At 40.2% G+C, this 13,139-nt stretch overlaps 1 protein-coding gene and 1 pseudogene across 1 annotated transcript; one reads left to right on the plus strand and one right to left on the minus strand.

Annotated features, from left to right (window-relative positions):
- LOC137888158 (retinoic acid receptor alpha-B-like) overlaps positions 1 to 13,139 on the plus strand; it is a 236,078-nt pseudogene that overhangs the window by 86,178 nt on the left and 136,761 nt on the right.
- Positions 758 to 12,488, minus strand: LOC137888138 (ornithine decarboxylase-like). The gene is made up of 9 exons (XM_068731458.1): positions 12,424 to 12,488; positions 12,093 to 12,229; positions 11,776 to 11,949; positions 11,507 to 11,679; positions 11,201 to 11,417; positions 8,075 to 8,158; positions 2,794 to 2,932; positions 2,540 to 2,661; positions 758 to 2,318 (listed from the first exon to the last, which is right to left on the minus strand). The coding sequence occupies exons 1-9, from the start codon at positions 12,437 to 12,439 to the stop codon at positions 2,061 to 2,063; spliced, it is 1,320 nt and encodes a 439-aa protein (XP_068587559.1). The 5' UTR covers positions 12,440 to 12,488; the 3' UTR covers positions 758 to 2,060.

Below are 13,139 nucleotides of genomic sequence, written 5' to 3' on the forward strand. Positions count from 1 at the left end.
TTTGGACCTGCGACAGATCCCAGATTTATTTATTTATATGTCAGAACGTTTGTTTTATTGACTGGGATTGGGATGTAAAAATAATTTCAACACTTTTTTTATTGCAAAAATACATTTCCCACCCTAGCTGTTAACGATTAATTGTCTATTGAAATAATTTCCTGTTTGTCCAGTCGATTAATTCACCAATAGTCACAGCTCGAAGTTGTGACTTAATCCCACACAAACCATCTAGCTACCGTAAATACTCACTGGTGCTCTAATTATTTATCAATCCACATCTGAAAATAGTTCCCTAAAAACACACTTTGTAATCCTGTTTGAGGACAGAGCCCAGTTTTTTTTTGACATTTCTGAACCTTTTAAAATAATAATAAAAGTGACGCATTCTTAAATGTTTCAGGATGGATCACGAATGGTCTCATTATTTTCATCGTCAGTCGTCCAGGGTTTAGTTGGAAGTTATGGATTTGTGCTTTATGTTTCATTAAACCGATCACTTTAAAAGTTAATGTGGGCTGAGGATTAAATTAGTTTTACAAGACATTAAGGCAGAAATCCAGACCATCTGAAACAGGCTCCTGGGTGGATTTGACAAAACAATTAAAGAAAAACTGTCAACGAGCATGTATTTTTCTATTTGTTGTGATTGTATTCAAATAACATTGTTCATGTTGTGCTGGAATTGCTGCTTAATGTTACACCCGGCTTGTTTAAGTAAAAGGAAGTAACATAAAACCAGATTTTTAAAGGTTTACAAAGTAATTTATTCAAGATAAAAGGAGCTCTTTGGTTAAACATAAGTGAATTAGATACAATGAAAGGGACAACAGGGGTAAAGGAGTAAATGTTTTCAAATCAAAGATACCAATTTAACCAAAAGAGACTCTGTGAAAAGTTTGGGCTTCCACTTATCGAAAACAAAAAAATTTCCCCCAATCAGGACCCTGGCTGGAGGAGCACCTGGACCAATCAGCGGAGAGTCTTCAAATCCACAATTTACCTGAAGGCATCACACACACGTACACACCACAAGGTCGAAAAGCTGTTACCAGGATAACCGTTACCACATTCCCTGGTGGTCTAGTGGTTAGGATTCGGCGCTCTCACCGTAGCGTTCTGGGTTAGATTCTTGATCAGGGAACATCATTTACTTAATAAAAGAAGCTGTTTGATTAACAGCTTTGAGCAAGACGCTTCGCTGTGCTTGCGTTACTTTACCACAAGCAATGTCATTGCGCATTAAAAGAGTAACACCTTTATTTAACAATAAGGGGGGAAACAGCAACATGAAAGAAACCATTGACCAGTTTAAATATGCACATGATGAACTGGCCTGGGAGTATAATCCATCCACAACCACGTAAATACAAACCCGTAACCACAAGCAGCCTGCTCGGCGGTGGAGGGAAACAAGCATCAATATTGTCACTTCTGTCAGAATCAGTAGCCAAGTGCTCGGCTTTAATCAATCCTTTACCTTTTGACGGTGGCACACTTTGTGTAGACTGCTGCTGCTCTTTGCTCTTAAGGCTTAAGCAGTTAGCGATGACGTGTCCCACTTTGTGACTCTTTAGTGGGGAGACGCTGTGGCCATAACATGTAATATAATAATGAAATAATTGCCGTCTGCCACATGGTTTTCTTTATCTCTTAAGTTGAGTGAGCATTTTTCAGTTTAAAAAGCGTTTAAAAAATGGTTATGGTGAAAAGCTGATTCAAAATAGTATTTTTTTTCACCAGCTATATTTCACATTCAGACCATATTTCACCGAGATTTGCAATACTGGCTTTCAAGAAATTTGGATGCGTTTTTTTTTTTTTTTTTGAATAAAGCTCCAAAATGACAACATGTTGTTATTATTAGCACAGTGTAAAGGATGAAAACTTTCAGTGAAATATGTCCAAACGTTCAATCAACATCGTTTTGCTAATTAGGCCTTAAAAATTCATTGAGGATAAAGATGGATCATTAAATAAATAGCCTCTCTCTATAATAATCGTTGCCTATGTTGGTTAAAGTCCGTATTGAGCCACTGTCAAATAGAAGTGTCCCCAGATCATTGGCGGATGTCGTAGATGTCAGAAAGGTTTAAGGTGTGCCATGTCTCGGCTGTCACAACAGGGTAAATGTGTGCTCTTTCAAAGCCGTTGAAGTTACTGGACAAACTAACAGAGTAAGCTCCCATGTTGTCGATGAGAAGCCAGTCCCCCACATGCAGCTCAGGAATCCAGCAGCTGTCGGTTACTTTGTCATAGCTGGAGCAGGTTGGACCCCAGATAACAGACCGGTATCTCTGCTCACTGCTCTCAACAACCTGTGTAACCATATAAAATGAGAGGCAGGCGCACATGCATATATATGTGTGTATATATATATATATATATATATATATATATATATATATATATATATATATATACACACACACACACACACACACACACACACACACACACCATTGGCATTGGAAGTAATCATGCACAATCATCCATTATTGGCTTTCTTATGTGACGACATTATGTGGTTGATAGTTACCCTGTGAAGATATGGTTGAAGGTTGCAGTGAGCAGCGTCTAAGACAATGCAACTCAGGGAGCCATACAGTCCATCATTGATGTAGTATGTCATTTTCCTGTCAGGGCAGTTGTCCTCATCATCTGAAAAAAAAAATACATTCAAATGATAAACGATAATAAAATGGCAACTATGCAATATGTTTGCAAAGATGTTGCAAATAATAGGATCCTTATGTCTTAATACTGGATACACGTGGCTTCAAAAGACATTACCGATTAGTCTTTTGGCAATGACATTCACTGCCAATGTGAAGGCTGATTCCACATAGTATCGGCCTGGTTCTGCAATAACTTGCACCCCACTGTCAGGTGGGAAGAGTTCATCCAGTGCTCTATTAATGACCTCTGAAAACTAGTAGGAAAAACACAATGGGTTAATAGCATATTTCACATGTAATACACCTTCTACAAAGTGGCCCACAGTTGCCAGTATCACTGGCAGTGCAGCCAACAAAGGTAAGGTTTCTGCATGTGTTTCTTTGAAGTACGACCTTTGTAATTTAAGAGGCTAATAACAGAGGATGATAGAGATATCACACAATCATTAATGATGAAAAGGATGCAGGTGTGTATAATATATATTTAATGGATAAATGGTTGAAAGATCAAGCTTCAGACACTTCAAGCAGTGCTAACCATCATATAATGTAATTTTATGGAGTGTTAGTTAATAATTCCTTTACAAGCTTTTAGTGCATCAGCTTGAAAATAACTCATACTAAATTATGTTCCCATATTATACAACTAAACTGCATTCTCAATTAAGTATTTGGGGAAATATATAGTCACATTTTTAAAAGCAAGGTTGAAACTGAGCAACTGTTGGAACAATGATATTGGAATTTGTAGTGTATTGACGAGGCGGACGCACATGTAGCGTTGGTTACTTTATTCGGCCATGGAAAACTCTTGAGTAAGTACTGCGCATGCGCGCTACAACTACGAAGGAAGGACCGTGTTCACAGAGGTCCAAAAAGCATTTGTACCCATTACAACCATAGTAGCTTAATGTGATCAATATACCACATTATTCCCCTTTTTAACTGACAACACAATTTAAACATTCTTAACAGAACAACAGTTTCCTGACACTGTAAATGAAAACAACATATGGCGTAAGTTAAACACAATATTTGACATCTTCCAACATTCCCTCATGTACAAGGTATGCATGTTCAGTTTGTCAGTACAAATATAAGCTAAAGGATACAGTCCGCTGTAGGGGACTATACAGTCTTATGGCATATATCGTTTTGGTGGTTTAGCCACTGGTTCGGGCTCCGGAAGCTCGGGTGTCTGCACGTTAGCATCAACAACTTCATGAGAACTGCTGCAGTCTTCACCATCACCAAGTTCAGCCTGTGATTCAGTGACATCTACATCAGGTTCAGCAATGGCTCGAGCTCGCAGCTGGTCTCCATGACATCTGTGTACTGTGTCAGAGTCCCGCTCTCTGACTTCATATGAAACAGGGCCCGTCTGTCTCACAACCAACCCTGGAATCCACTTGTGACTCCCCATCACAGTGCTGCGCAGATAAACGGCATTGTCCTTATTAAAGAACCGGTCTGCAGCAGTGCGGTGATGGTGTTCTTTTTGTTGATACTGTTTCTTACGTACTGTTTCCTTGGTACAAGGCTTTAGGAAATCCAACCTTGTCCGGATATGTCTGTGAAGAAACAGATCAGCTGGGGACTGTCCAGTAGTGCAGTTAGGCGTAGTCCGATATTGCAGCAGGAACAGTAAGATCTTGTCCTCAATGGTCAGTGAAGTGTGAGCAAGCTTTTTCATACCTGCCTTGAACGTCTGAACATATCTCTCTGCCAGACCATTTGTTGCTGGATGTCCTGGTGCACTTGTGGTGTGCAGAATTCCATTCTGCTTTGCAAAAGTCTGGAACTCGTCTGATGTGAATGTGGTCACATTGTCTGTCACAATTTGTTCAGGCAGAGCGTAAGAAGCAAACAGTCTCCTGAGCCTGGTGATTGTTGCTTGAGAGGTGATCTGTGACATACGAAACACATCCAACCACTTTGTATGTGAATCCACCACAACTATGAACATGTGGTTCAGGAACGGTCCAGCAAAGTCTATGTGTAGTCTCTTCCAGGACTCACCTGGCGTGGCATCTTTTGATCCAGCTGGCATATCTCACATTCTTTGCAAATCTGTTCCACTTCCAAGTCAAGGTTCGGCCACCATACATATTTGCGAGTTAAGGCCTTTGTTTTCACAATGCCTTGGTGCCCAGAGTGAATCTCTTTTAACATGGCTCTTCTCATCTTGGAGGGTACAATGACTCTGGTCCCCCATAGGACACAACCTTGCTCTGTGGACAACTCATTCCTCTTTGTGTAAAACACCTTTAGGTTTTCTTCTACCTGAGTGGGCCAGCCTTCCATGACATACTTATAAACTCGCGACAACTCACTGTCGGTGCGTGTCGTCCTTGCAACCTGTGTTGCGTTGAGTGGTGCTCCTTGTATATGCTCCGCCAGCAGTGAGTGGACTAAAGCTGAAGTCACGGCTGTTCCTGTGTCACTGGTCTCCGGCAAGGGACAGCGTGAGAGTCCATCAGCATTACTGTGCTCTTCTGATTTGCAGTAGACAATGTGGTAGTCATACGCTGACAATATAATCGCCCACCGCTGAATGCGTGCTGCGACCAGTGTAGGTAGGCTCTTGTGCTCACCAAACAGTGTGAGAAGTGGTCGATGGTCAGTAACTAAGTTAAAATGTCTACCCCACAAGTACTGGTGGAATTTCTTTACGCCATATATCAGTCCAAGAGCTTCTTTCTCTATTTGAGAATATTTTTTCTCCACTGGAGATAGTGTTCGGGAGGTATAAGCAATGGGTCGTTCCTCCCCGTCTGGCATGGTGTGTTGGATAACTGCTTCGATGCCATAGGCAGAGGCATCGCATGCTAAAGTCAGTGGGAGACTGGGGTCGTAGTGGGCTAACACCCGGTCACTAGTTAGCAGTTCTTTACACTTGGCAAAAGCAACCTGTTCAACCTCAGTCCATTTCCAAATCACTTGTCCTCTGAGCAGTCTGTACAATGGTGCTAAGACTGTGCTTTGCTGTGGCACAAATCTTCCATAGTAATTCACAAGTCCTAAAAACGCCTGGAGCTCCTTGATGTTAGTAGGAGCCGGAGCCTCCTGAATAGCTCTCACTTTGTCCTTTGAAGGGTGTGTGCCCTGCTTATCCAGCACATGGCCCAGGTACTCAATCTGAGTTTTGCCAAACTCGCACTTTGAGCGTTTCACTCGTAGTCCATTTTCTTGAAGCCGTTGTAGGACCATCTGAAGGTTGTGGAGATGTTCCTTCTCTGTGCGTCCCATAATGGGCAGGTCATCAAGAAAAACTACCACTGGTAAACCTTTCATTAGATTTTCCATAATACGCTGGAAGATGGATGGTGCAGAGCTAATTCCAAAAGGAAGTCTGTTATACACAAACAACCCTCTGTGGGTGTTGATGGTAGTGTATTTCTTTGAGTCATCATCCAGCAACACCTGTTGGTAAGCTGTAGCTAAGTCTAGCTTGGAGAACATCTTACCTCCACTAAGGGTTGCTAACAACTCCTCTAAACATGGCAAGGGGTAGGTTTCTGTTTCAACTGCCTGATTAGCTGACACTTTATAATCCCCACACAGGCGGAGTGACTTGTCTCTTTTCACCACTGGCACTATTGGTGCTGCCAATTCACTGTGCTTAACTGGAGATATAATGTCAGCTTCCTCCAGCTTCCTGAGCTCTTCCTCGACTCTGTCTTTCATAGCGAATGGAAGGGGTCTGTGTTTACAAAATTTAGGAGTTGCATCAGGTTTAACTCTGATTGAGGCTTTAACGTCTTTCAGAGTGCCCAACTCCTCTCTGAACACCTCTGAATGTTTATCCAGCACCTCACTAAGCGACGTACACTTAGCTTCATACAGATGCTTTATCTGCTCCCAGTTTAGCCTCAGTTTCCTTAGCCAATTTCTGCCACATAGTGTTCCCCTTAACAACTAAAAGTGGCAAGTTCACAGTTTGACCCTAATAGACCACCTTGGCTGTGATCTGCCCCAGTACAGGAATGCGACCTCCATTATAAGCTTTAAGCTTAACTTTACTTCTCTGCAGTGGTAAGTGTGAGAATTTCTCCCTGTATGTACCTCGTGAAATGATACTCCTTGCAGCCCCAGTATCTATTTCCATCTCTAACTTCACTTCAGCTACAGTGAATATTTCTTTATACAGGTCAGCATCTTCACTTGTGACAGCCAAAATTGTGAAAACACCCAATTCAGTGTCTTCTTCAGCTTCCACATATTTTGTGTGTTTCTTTCCTCTGCCCTGTGAATGCCTTTCACTCTCAGCCTGTGCCTTAGACCGACATGCCTTTTTAATATGCCCAGTCTTGCCACAGTTATGGCAGTTAGTCTCTTTAAAACGGCATTCATTTGGCTCGTGATTTTTTCCATTGCACCTGTAACAGTTCCTTGTCCGCTGTGGCCTCACCTTGTGAACGCTTGCCGCCCCGTCACTTTCAAACCCTCTTAACTGACGTGCGTCTCTGTCGGCAGTCTCCATGTTGAGAGCGATCTCAAAAGCCTTTGCAAAAGTAAGATCATTTTCCGAAAGTAGTCTCCTCTGGCAGGCCTCGTTTCTTATTCCACCGACGAACCGATCTCGTAGTGATGAGTCCAAGTTGGCGCCGAACTCACAGTTAGATGCGCATTGTTTCAACTCGGCTACATACTGAGCCACCGGCTGGTTAGCTTTTTGGTTACACCGGTTAAAGCGAGTTACAGAGTTAGACGAGGCGGACGCACATGTAGCGTTGGTTACTTTATTCGGCCAGGGAAAACTCTTGAGTAAGTACTGCGCATGCGCGCTACAACTACGAAGGAAGGACCGTGTTCACAGAGGTCCAAAAAGCATAGTAGCTTAATGTGATCAATATACCACCGAATTCTTTTAATAATTGGCACGGATAGAAGCGTGAAGTTTTGCTCTTTCAAACCACATGTGTATGTGAGTATAGATTAAGGTTGAATATGAAAATCTTAAGTTTTCTTTTATTCCCTCTGGATGCTTTAGATCAAGACAAACCTTTTGAATCAAGTTATTAACAGCGCCACCATATGGCCACAGTAATGGTGCACTATACGTCCTCTAAAGCGCAAGAAACAATGTGGTGCTAGCAGGGAGCGAATTAAATGGCAACGACATGTTCTGTGGACCTGAGAGTTCCTTCAGGGGCATCAAGGTGCTACTCCTAATATGTCCTTATTAAGTTTGCCTCTTTAGTATGCATTTAAAGATTCCTTGACAGTCTACATAGTCCTTAAGGTAAAACAGGAAAACGGTTGTTTAATAATCTGAAATAATTACGTCTGTGTCATTCTATTTTGTTGTTTATGCTCCTTTTGCTCTTTGTTTTACCAGGACAATAGAGATGCAAAACATCCACTAATGAGCACTCGTATTGTATATGTTTTACCTTTTCAAATTTCTGTTGAAAGCTCTCAATCGCAGAGAATCCTCCACCGATATCCAAGAGTCTCATCTGGAATCCCAGCAAATTCTGAAAAAGTTTATATTCAATCAGTCAAATAATTCAAAATGTTATACTGTACTTGCTGTAGTGCTATTGCTTGTAGCATATAAGAACAATACATAATAATTAATGAATATCCAAATGTAACAATAACTCAATTATGAATCATAAACCATTGAAGTAGTATAAAAAGAGTCATGGCACTTCTATGGCTTCAGCCATAAAACACAATGAGTTCAAGTAAAATAATTTAAAGAAAATTATTTAGATATAATTTAGGATGATACTCAATTTTGGAAACAAAAAAAACTTCAAGTCTCAATCTCTGGATTGTTATGGAGTTCTTATCATGGTGTACAGTGACTTATTATTTCATATACACACAAATCAAATTATCAAGCTTTCGTCAATTAAATATTTATTGGACGAACTACATAACTAAATCACTAAACAGAAAATAATTGAATCAACGATAAAATTAACTGAATAAAGAATGTGAGGACCAGTACAATAAGAACATTACTGAGAAACATTTCATGTGATTAGGTAGAATGTGTGACTTATATCGTTGAGTAATGTTTAGCAATTAAATCTGTTGTTTGACCATAATCCATTCAGTTTAGTTCAATATATCAATGCACTGTTCAGCAGTTGAGAGTTTAAGAAGCACCAGGGAAGATTGTGAAGCAATTTCAAAATAGTTGTAATTTTACTAATTTTAAGGGAGATCCTACATTAGATTGAGGCTAATTAATCTGTTCATGAATTCCTGGATTAGTCTAGCAGTTACCAACATTACTTATTAACAAACTCTGAAAATGCATTGTTTTCACCTTCACCTTTCAGATGAACGGTTCTGATGGGTTAGATGGGAGGTTAAGCTGAATGGAGTGGCCTCAGTTGTCTAACTTTAATAGTCTATTTAATTCTTCCATATTTGAAAGATGGGCTATCTCATCTGCAGAACAATACTAAATAGTCTGATATAAATCTCAGAAGAAAACCGGATCAGTTGAATTAGAATTAATTAAAAAATTACACAACAGATGACAATTGAGGTATACTACAACAGACACGCTTATCTAGAGATGTGTACCTACATATCTACATACCTTTGTTGCATTTTACTGCTGTAAATGTCTGCATCTCCTTTAGATACTGTTGGGTAGTTTAGTCTACAGCAATACATCATATTTTATAAGATCATCATGTGTTCCGTGAGAACCAAGTATCTTTAATTAAAACCTTTTATACCCGAGGCCTATTTGCAGGCCTCAGCTAGAATAAAGATAAGAAATACCTAATTAAGTGTATAATTAAATAAAAAAAAAAAAAATAAAAAAAATGTGATGAGAAAAATGATGGAACTATCAGAATACATGTTACAGGTTCACATAAGATAAGGATGGAACACAGCACAACTTGGAAAACTCAAAAGCTCGCCCTGGAAAAACAGCACTTTTAGGATATTGTTTTTTGGAAAGTATGGAAATCCAAGACTTTAAATATGCTGAGCTCTTAGAACAACTGATATAGGCTCTATATACACAGCTATACATAGATACAGTGAAACATTTATAAAATATAGAGCATATAAAATTAGAAAACTGATCAAATATTCCAATATTTGAATAAAAAAGTATTTTTTAAATTCAAAAACACTCTATATCACTTCTATGTATCACTCCTGATGTTCAATGAATCAAAAGACAGAAGATTGGACCTTTTTTGAGTGTTTTAAGCTCTTTCTAAGCCCTTTTTAGTTGTTTAGTTTAAGGTCAAATACTGCTTCAGATTCAGCCATTCTCTCTGTTCAGGGCTGTATCTCAGCCCCCCCTTCTCCGATTTTCACCATTGAGACATCCTTCGAACCGTAGGAGCCAATAGAATTGCCTGGAATTGAAAGCTAGATGATTGACAGCACTATTAGCCAATAAAGCTCAAAAACGTCCCATCTCTGAAATCTGATTTGCTGAGCTTCCAACCCTCCCAAGAATCCGAGGAGTGTCGGAGAGACACGAATCGAACGGATTCACACGGAGCACCAGCAGCTGGACAAACATGCATTGGAAGTACGGAGATATTCCATTTTTTCGCTGAGATTCGACCAAAAGTAAGTACAATATTCGATAAAAGCTGTGTGACTTTTTGTGTTCGAAGCTGAATATCTCTGCGATGGTTTACCGGGGAGAGAAATGGAAACTATGTCCGTAATCTCCGTCAGGCGGACATGCTTTTTCATGCAGCATGTTCGTAGGTAGCACGTTGCTAACGGAGTGTAGCAGCTGTTTTCTCCGGTCTGTCCCAGTCATATCGAGTATGATTTATGATATTTTGTTATTTGTTTGCTTGGCTGATGGGAGATGTGTTTGTCTCATGTAGAAGTGACCTAGTTCATGTTGTTCCCAGGACGCTGAGGTTTCTGCAGAACTATAACATCATTATATTCGTTCTTCGTGGGTTCTCTGCCAGTTACTTTTAACACAAAACTCTCTAAGTTTTGATGTACTCTGCGTCCAAATGGGGGACTTTCGGGTGTATTTAATAAGTCAACTTTTCATGAGCTCAGAAAAACAGACCTGTGTTCATCTTTGTGATGATTCACTTTCCAGATGATCCAAGAGGCTTTCTGAATAGTGTATAAATTCACCAAATTAGGAGATACATGGTTTTCACTGGACAGGATGGGTATGGTTATTATAATCTAAAAAGTATCTAAAGCTGTCAGACACATGTAGTGGAGTAAAACGTACAATATTTGCCTCTGAGATGTAGTGGAGTAGAAGCATAAAGTTGCATTGAATTCTATTTATTTTGGACTTAAATACAGTAGTTGAGTAAATGTACTTGATTACTGCACATTCCACAACTGGCAGCAGCATTCTGATATAATTTATGGCCACTGTGTGTAATATTTTTCTTTGGTGTCCCCCAGTGGTAGTATCAAAAAATGCACTGTAGCAGACAGTTATGCACACTGACTTGCAGCACAACTGCAAATCATCAATATCAAATTGCCATAGATTTTCAATTTAATTATTGTGTTTTATTGCTGTGACAATGACTTACCCCCATGTCAAAGACACGTCGGGCGTCTGCGATGGCCTGCTTGAACGCCAAACTTCCAGTGCACCCGCTGCCTACATGAAAGCTGACCCCAATGACCTCCAAGCCAAGCTCTCCAGCACGTCCCAGCAGCTTACCCACTGACTCCAGTCTGGCACCAAACTTTGAACTGAGTCTTATCTTGGATGCAGAGTCATCCACTGCGATGCGGAGTACCAATCTGGAAAAAGTGATTCAAAAGTATTAATCGGTAAGCTAACAATAATCAACACTAAACAAAGGAGCAAAATATATCAGTCGTTCACTCACTTGGCTTTGGCGTGACAAAGAGATATTTTTAGGAGTTCTTCCTCGCAATCAAAAGTCATCATATCGACTCCATGAGTACAGGCGTATTTGATGTGTGACAGTGGTTTGGTTGTGTGTGCGTAAATGATTTTGTCAGGTGTCACTCCGAGGGACAGCATCAGCTGGATCTCGACCTGTGATCGACCAAAGTGTGTTTCAAATGAGCAAACTGCTTCTCCACAACAAAGAAAACACAGAGCTGGATTCTCTTTGAAATACTTCATCGGTACCTTGCTAGCACAGTCGAAACCTGTGTCCAGAGCACTCATCATCCTCAAAACTGATGCATCGCTGTTGCACTTCACTGCATAGAAAGGCTTGACTCGAGGTAAGTTTGTGCGCCACCTGAGGTGCCTTTCAACTATACTATCCAGATTTGCCACATAGAATGGCTCTTCATTGTCCTGAACGAATAGAGAAAAGTCAACATTATATTTTGAAAGTGGCACATCTCAAGAAAGCTCAACTATCACACGATACATGGACACAATTACACAGAGATTCATAGTTAGGAAAATTTAGGTGACATGATGTCTCTGATACTCACCACTGAACCACGCTCTTTTATTTTACTGTCTAGGAAGTCTCTGATGGTCCTTCCATTGTCTAAAATGTCAATGCCACAGTTCTCAGGGGTCAAAACATGCACAACTGATCCCTTAGTAGTTACTGGTGCTGGGATGACTAGCAGGAAAAGACAAAAGCATAAAAATAATTAATAAATATTGTTAACATAAGGCTGGATCACAAAAGAAATCAGCTTTGTCTTTGTTTATAGCTGTTTGTCTAAATTTTAAGCCACGCTAATACAGTAGTCAAAAGCCCAAACTGTCGGCATATATGAATATTACGATCACAGATCACATTAAACATCTTACCGATATGCGCCTCCATTTCTTGCAAGTCAGAAAATGTCAAGTTTCAAATTAGAGTTAGCCTGATTGCAGTATTTCTATGAAACAGACCTGGAATTAAGTCTGACAGTAAGTACTGACACATCTGATTTATACTCACAAGAACCTGCTTGGACGGACGCTTGTTCTGTCCCTCCTCACTTTACCCCTCCCATGGCTTCTATGCCCATAAGAAAACTTTCTACCTTAAGAAAACATTTCTCTACTATAGTTAATCTCCACTCATCACACTATGACGCACAGATCAGATGTTAAACAATATGCCAGAGTGGAACAAAAGCTGTTTATTCTGATTATTAATCATTTGAGTCGTTACGGTATGTGTGGAAGTTAAAGGACTTTTTGGCATATTTTCTTACATTCTTTATATTCTTTATATCACATGGTGATGAGTTGGATCAGATGGCAGGGAGAGGCTGCTGGACCAAGCGTATATTGAGGGTGAACTGGGAATGTCCAGCTGAGGCCCCTGTCCATGAGGTCCTCAACTCCCAGGCCTCTTGGGCGCCTCCCTTCAGAAGTTTTCTGGGCATTCCCGACTGGTGAGAGACCTCAGGGTAGACCCAGAACACACTGGAAAGATTATATATCATATCTTGCCTGGGAACACTTCTAACCCTAACCCTTCTGATTCAGATTATTTTGGTCTTTTTTGATTGAAAACTGTCTTAAAGGTCTAG

The sequence above is a fragment of the Cebidichthys violaceus genome, unplaced genomic scaffold (assembly GCF_023349555.1).
Source record: "Cebidichthys violaceus isolate CVI_PGR_0920_01 unplaced genomic scaffold, fCebVio1.0.p SCAF_52, whole genome shotgun sequence".
NCBI lineage: Eukaryota > Metazoa > Chordata > Actinopteri > Perciformes > Stichaeidae > Cebidichthys > Cebidichthys violaceus.

Excerpts from the sequence above, each read along its gene's own strand:
- LOC137888138 (XM_068731458.1), bottom strand. Across the intron at positions 11,950-12,092 it reads TAAAAGAGCGTGGTTCAGTG|GACAATGAAGAGCCATTCTA; the intron begins GTGAGTATCAGA and ends CTATTCGTTCAG. Across the intron at positions 8,159-11,200 it reads GACGTGTCTTTGACATGGGG|AATTTGCTGGGATTCCAGAT; the intron begins GTAAGTCATTGT and ends AAACTTTTTCAG.